Source organism: Danio rerio, chromosome 18, assembly GCF_052040795.2.
Source record: "Danio rerio strain M-AB ecotype USA chromosome 18, GRCz13ab, whole genome shotgun sequence".
Taxonomy (NCBI): Eukaryota; Metazoa; Chordata; class Actinopteri; order Cypriniformes; family Danionidae; genus Danio; species Danio rerio.
The window spans coordinates 10,913,567-10,920,359 of record NC_141038.1 but is presented as its reverse complement, the minus strand read 5'-3'; the positions used below and the strand labels follow the sequence as shown (position 1 = coordinate 10,920,359).

The window sequence follows — 6,793 nt, the reverse complement described above, 5'->3', positions numbered from 1 at the left end:
ACAAGGAAAAGTCATTCAGTGAAATCTTCATAAGAAAATCTCACATCGTTGACATGAACCTAGATGCTCACCGCCATTTGTCATTGTTCAGAGCAAAGCAAGAGAAAATGTCACTTGTCTGATCCTGAGAGGGTCTTTCAGCCCTTTTTTTGTAACTGTCCAGTCGGTCAGGCAGAATCTAAGCTTTTCCTTAGTAAATAAGAGCCCTGTACAAATATTACAAATGGGTACACATTTGCTTCCTCTTCTATTTTAAAGGTACAGCAAGTCATTTCATGGTTTTGTTTGAGAAAGCATTCAAATACTATTGTGTTTGAAGTATGCATGCAGCATGTATAGTTTGGCTTTATGTATATGTAAAATAGCCTAAATGTAGAGTTCTCAACCATATTACTAGAGGAATCCCAGCTCTGCACATTTTTCATGTCTCCTTAACCAAACAAAACTGATTAGGATCATCAGCTCATTAGCAGAGACTGAAAGAACTGTAATGGCTGTGACAGACAAAGGAGACATCCAAAACATGCAGTGCTGGTGGTCCTCACGAATTGTGGTTGAGAAACACTGGTCTACACCATTTTACAGAATTCGGTTTTCTATAATGCAATACTTTACCTCCTTTTGAATCATTTTAATGTTATTTTTTATGTCAAATGCCATGTTACATGTTAAAAACACTGTATTCCAATAACAGAAATACACTCACCAAGTTTAAGAGTTAACTACTGCTCAAAGATTAGTTCGAAATGTAATAAAATCTTTTGGACAAATGCACACTCAAAGAGTGCAATAGTTTACAATTAAAAATAACAACTTTCTAATTAAATACGTCTTAAAATCTATTTTAGTTCTGCAATGCTCACACATCAAGCAACTTGGAGGAAGCAGAGCTTGAAGGTATACTAACAATGGCTTATCATTAGCATTTTAGTGATCATTTTTTCCACAGTTGGCATTAAGAAGGAACATAGAAACATTATCTGACCAACATCTAGCAGCTAAATGTGTCTGGAAAAATATCCAAAGGCTTGTGAAACTGTTTGAATGTTCTGATTGGCTGGAGTTGATGTCTCACGTCATCGAGTTCTAAGAGTGAACGCACTCTTTCTGGCAATTATCCTTCTGCGTTCACACAGAGCAGTCTTACAACTTCTCTTTTCTGGAAAATTGTTGTAACGAATTTACCGGTATTTTCAAAATAGGCCCGTTCACACACCCAGACCATTCCTGATAATTGCAGGTAATTTTCCGGAAAGGTCTGTGTGTGTGAAAGGGGCTAACGTCTCATCCTTATCATCAGTTTTATGATGGTTTGCTGCTAGGGGGTTAAATGTTATTTCATTAGAAGCATGAAATACCTCAATAAAAATACAATACAACGAATTTCACCTCGAACAAATGAACTCCTGCAGCTTTATTTTTTATAATTTCACTTCAGTTCAGTTTTTGCTTTTTAAAAACGTCAATGTTCTCCTTCAAATTACTGTTAGGATTTTTAAAAACTATTTAAAAAATTAACTGCGCAGTTTCTATATTTCATGTGTTTTAATTTCATTTCTTTTTTTGCACGTGCATGTGAAATATGAACACATAGTAGAAATTAAATTTGGAAAATGTAATATTAACATGAGCTATATTAAAAGAAAAGTACTGCAGCAGATCATTCTTTAAGCATATGTGTTGTTTAAGTCATGCGCTGTCTGTGTTCTGAGCATTTTGAGTCGTGCACCAGTGAGCACATGCTCCCTGTACCTGCAAAGCACATTTGTGGAAACACTGAACATGTTATCACTTTGCATCGATATCCATAAATTCGATAAGAAAATGACTTGGTGTACCTTTAAATATCTGGCTGTGACTACTGATCAAGGATGCGACAGTAAGACTCGAAAGAAACTCGTTCTTCTTTTTCTAATAGTAATAACAATAACGTCTATATCAGCTCATCGGCATGGAGCATAGACTAAAATAATTAGTTCTCTACTGTCCCGGTGTGTGTCGAGGTGCCCGTGCTCTCGCCCGCTGCTCTCCCCCGGCTGTTAACCGCCATTTTGGTGTCATTCCCTTGAGTTTCTTCCTCTTCCTGTCCGCCACGCACCACACCTTTTCACAGTACTGCTCCACCCGCTGGAAGTTGCTGTATCCGATGAGCTGCATGAAGTCTTTATACCAGAGCTTTGATGAAGTAGAAGGCAAGCTGGGAAAGGAGCATGGTGGAGCTGCTCTGTGTGGAAGATCACTATCCTCCTCCTCGGGTTTATGCAGCAGAGCCTCCACCTTTCCCTCCTCCAGCACCTCTAACGTGACTCTCAGCAGCGTCTGGATGAAACCATGCTCGGTGGACTGACACACATAAACTCCTGCATCTGACTTCATTATTCGGAGGAGTAAGAGGCCGTGCGGCGTCTGAATCATGCGATCATCACTTTTCACCTGAGAGAGGAAAAACAGGGGGACAAAACTGTCAAATGTGGTGCGTTTAGGTTTGGTTGTTGGTCACTAATGTGTATATGTATGGCTGTTAGTGTGTTCTGGCTGATTGCTAGTAGGGCTGCACGATATTGGAAAAATTTAACATTGCAATATTTTGTTGTTATGCGATATATTTTGCGATGTAAATACAAATTTACTAGATGACTCTAATATCTCCTATATTTGGAAAGAATAAAAAATTTTAGATTGACTGGGGTGACTGTGGGGGCAGTGCAATTCAATTAAAGAGTGTTTTATTAATTGTTTTCCGTGTCTAACAGTATTGAGTTACAGCAATTGAATAATAAAAAAATATTTCACTAACATTAACCATTATTTAAGTTATAAATGGTACAATTTCTTATGCCTGACAGCTTTGCTATGCATTATAGGTTTCAAAAACACATGCAAATTATCAATTTAAAACAAACTCAACATTGCGAATTATGACAATGCGATATTGATGATTAAAATTTTATATTGTGCAGCTCTAGATAATAATAATAATAATATTAATAATGCAACGGCAGCCATATAGCGCCAGATCGCACACCAGCTGATTGGTGGAGAGGAGGCAGCGATAAAGCTAATTATGATAAGAGGATGGTTAGAAGGCCATGATGGACAGATTTGCAAATTTGGCCAGGATGCTGGGGTTAAACCCCTACTCTTTTTCGAAGGACATCCTTAGATTTTTAACGACCACAGAAAGCCAGGACCTCGGTTTAATGTCTCATTCGAAAGATGGCAATCACTGAAAAGTATAGAGTCCACATCAATATACTGGGGCGTTAGGACCTAGGGGAGATGCTAGGGTGTTTTGGGATGGCCTATGTCCATATAAATAGACAATAGTGAATCCTAAATTGCGTACTTACTCACGAGGAAACCTAACTATTTCATGTTATGTCCGTCTAGTAGCTAATATGTACAAATTTATAAGTTAGGTCATACAAAATTATACGATTTTTAAAAGGAGACATGGCAACTAATCCCACCCCTAAACCCAACTTTAATGGGAGATGTGCAAATTGTACTAAATATATTAATTGAGATCAAACAAATTTATACAAATTAACTTCTATAATAAAAAGTTACAAACTGCCATGATAGCATTTCGATATCCTACACCATGAGATGGCGGCGCCTTCGCTGGGTGTGGCTGCACCGGCTCAGAACAAGACCATTACAACTATTATAACAAATGGTGAAATAGGTATTTGAGTATTATCTATATCTATATTAATATATTATATTAAGTATACTATAAAGTTATTCTCTTCAGAGATTTTTTAAATTGGGTTATATTTTATACAACTATATTTTTATATATTTATGAAATTATAAAAGCTTATTTATTATGTTAGAATTTTATTGTGCTTGTGTAGGGATTTTTTTAATGTTCTTGTTGGGTCTGATGGTATGTAATTTCGTTCTGCATTACAATTTTTGATGTTTTGAATGACAAAATAAAGGATTCTGAAGACTAAAACTGAAATCATTTTGTAGTATAAACAGAGAAAGTATAAGTGCACATTAAATACTTGGATGATGCACAAATTCAACTGATAAAAAGAAGTGTTGAATGTTGAACACTTCATGCACTTAACAGTCACAGCTTTCCTCATGTAGCGGAAGGCGAGGAACTATCAGGTGCTAAAGTTGGATTCCTTCATTTATTTGGGGTTGTGAAAGCAAATTTGTCTCATGGAGATGATTACACCACCTCCTGATGAAAAATGTAGTTGTATTACAGGTAGTTTGTTTCACTAATTTATTTGGAAACCTTGAAATGTCGAAATGGAAAATTGTTTGAATTTCCAGTTAATGAATAAACTACTAAATTTTACTAAAATCACACAACATGGTTAAGTGTTTAAGTGCATAGCGTGTCATTTGAGATACAACAAAATAATGTTATTTAATATATATGCTAACAATAAGCATGTTCAATTATTAAAAAACAATATTGAATGAAAAAATTACTTGTTATTTTGAGAACATACAGAATAATATACAATAATACTCGCTATTGTCAATTTAAATTTTTCCCCTTTTTTGTGGAAAACTACTGCATAATAATACTGCATCCACCAAGTTGCCATTTATTGTTTGCAGTAGACACTTTTCCTCATATAACATTACATATATTTGTCATATATCAAATATGCAACTAAAAATTCATTTAAAGTCAATTGTACAAAGGTAAATGACGGAAGTTTGTGTCCCATTTAAACCATATCTGTCACGATTACCAGCGATCATTTACCCTAAAGATCGCTGGTTTGCACCTACAATAACCATGGACTACAAATCCGCCTTCTTTTGGACTACATATGCATACATGCACTTATCCCAGACACTCACGCCTGCTCACTCAAAGTAGCATTACGACGCGTTTTCCTTGTCTTGTTTTCCTGTGTTTTAAACCTAGCCTTGTTTATTCAGTTATCCTTGTCTGCCGCCTGCCTTTCGACCTCTTGCTTGTTATATTGACTACGATTCTGGATTGTCCTCACACACCTGTTTGCACCCGTACTGACCACTGCTTGCCTGACTGTGAATAAACCTGCATATTGGATCTTTCCTCAGTTGTTGGTGTTACTCCCCGAAGTTACAATATCATGAAATAGAAATGAATGAATAGTGTTTTATTAAAGCTATTCAATGCACACAAATGGTGTTGTTTTTTGTGTTCATTGCCATATATATTATGTACAGTTAGGAGTGTTGAGATATGATAAAATATCACGAGTCATAAATATGGTGTTAATTAAGACTCATACTATCTTGGTTCTGGCAAAAAACACAATATTTAAAAAACAAATTGCATATACAATAATAAGACATGTCAAAATCATCCAGTGCCAAAACTACAGCATTTTATCATGCGTTGGTGTGAAAGCTAATATAGCTATAATTACTTTACAGCCGGCGTTCCTGGTGTAAATGTAACTTAATACTAGACTTCTCAAAAACCCAGATAATTTGAATAATAATTATGAACAATGTGTCAAAATGTACAACGTTCAGGAGTCTAATCCCTAACCACAAATGAGAGAACAGTGATCGTAATAGTGGCCTCAGCTCATACTGCTAATATAACAATGTCATTCCTGAAAGTAATACAGCGCATTTCTGCAGAGAGACGGTCAACCTGACACAGCCCATGTCATTACTCTTCTCTATTTAAGATGAACAGAAGCACAGTGGGCTGTATTACCCAGCATCCCCTATGGTCAGGATAGTAAAATGAAGCTTTAATCTATATTTAACAGCCGTCTCTCAGCAGGGCTTCACACAATTGCTTGTGATGAAATCGTTTCTGAGTTTGACCACATGAAGAGATCACAAATGCAGAAACAGTTGGGGAAAAGAGGTTTAAGAAATGTGCAAATATTGAAATGATTGTACTATTAATATTAAATAAACACACATCTATATATGCACAATATATATGTAAATGACATGGGGAAGAAACAATATCAATGCATAACATAAAATTAATTAATACTGAATGTTTAGTATTTTATTTTAGGCATTGGGTTAGTATGCATAATATAATATAATATAATATAATATAATATAATATAATATAATATAATATAATATAATATAATATAATATAATATAATAATAGTTTTATATGACAATTATATGATTTACATATATATTTTATGTATCCATTAGAGATGCTTTAAATTGTTAGCATTTTAATGTAATGTAAGGTAAGGTAAGGTAACTTACATAACGTAACATAACATAACAGCTTTATTTGACAATTATATGATTTACATATGTATTTCATATATCCTTTAGGGATGCTTTTAATTATTAGCATTTTAATATAATGTAATGTAACAATGTAACATAACGTAACATGACACGACATAACATAATACATGTTATATTTAACAATAACATAGGTCTATGGTTATGAATTGTGGATGTGTGTGTGCATGTGAGTGTTTACCTCCTCCATGTCGAGGCCATGTTCAATGTACCAGGTTACAGATGCCTGCAGTGATCGTGGTCTGCACTCCAGTAAAGTACTATTGTTCTCCACACCGTAAACCAGCTTCTCTGAGATGCTTTGTTCTTCTGGAAGGCAAACACCCACATAACCAACAGCCCAGACCAACACAGACATTATTCACCACTACAACAGAGACAAATCCTGCTGCACAATTCTGATTTTTAACATTGTATTTCCATGTATACAGCAAGTCCTCCTTGCTAGACATAATCTAAAAATGCAGCACAGATTGTGGAGCACACACACGAAATTATGTTTGCATTCCAATTTGCTCAAATAACAAAA

At 35.2% G+C, this 6,793-nt stretch overlaps 1 protein-coding gene across 8 annotated transcripts in view; it reads right to left on the bottom strand.

Annotated features, from left to right (window-relative positions):
• Window positions 1-1,012: 1,012 nt before the first annotated feature.
• sema3e (sema domain, immunoglobulin domain (Ig), short basic domain, secreted, (semaphorin) 3E) overlaps window positions 1,013-6,793 on the bottom strand; it is a 128,649-nt gene continuing 122,868 nt past the window's right edge. For 4 of the 8 annotated variants that reach the window (XM_087292325.1, XM_087292322.1, XM_087292324.1 and 1 more), the window contains 2 exons: window positions 6,446-6,573; window positions 1,013-2,433 (listed from right to left, as the gene is read on the bottom strand). In XM_087292325.1, the coding sequence (XP_087148451.1) occupies window positions 1,981-2,433; window positions 6,446-6,573 (581 nt within the window). In that variant the 3' untranslated portion in view covers window positions 1,013-1,980. The remainder of the gene's footprint in view (window positions 2,434-6,445; window positions 6,574-6,793) is intronic. The other 4 variants (XM_087292323.1, XM_087292327.1, XM_087292321.1 and 1 more) reach the window with 2 other exon arrangements.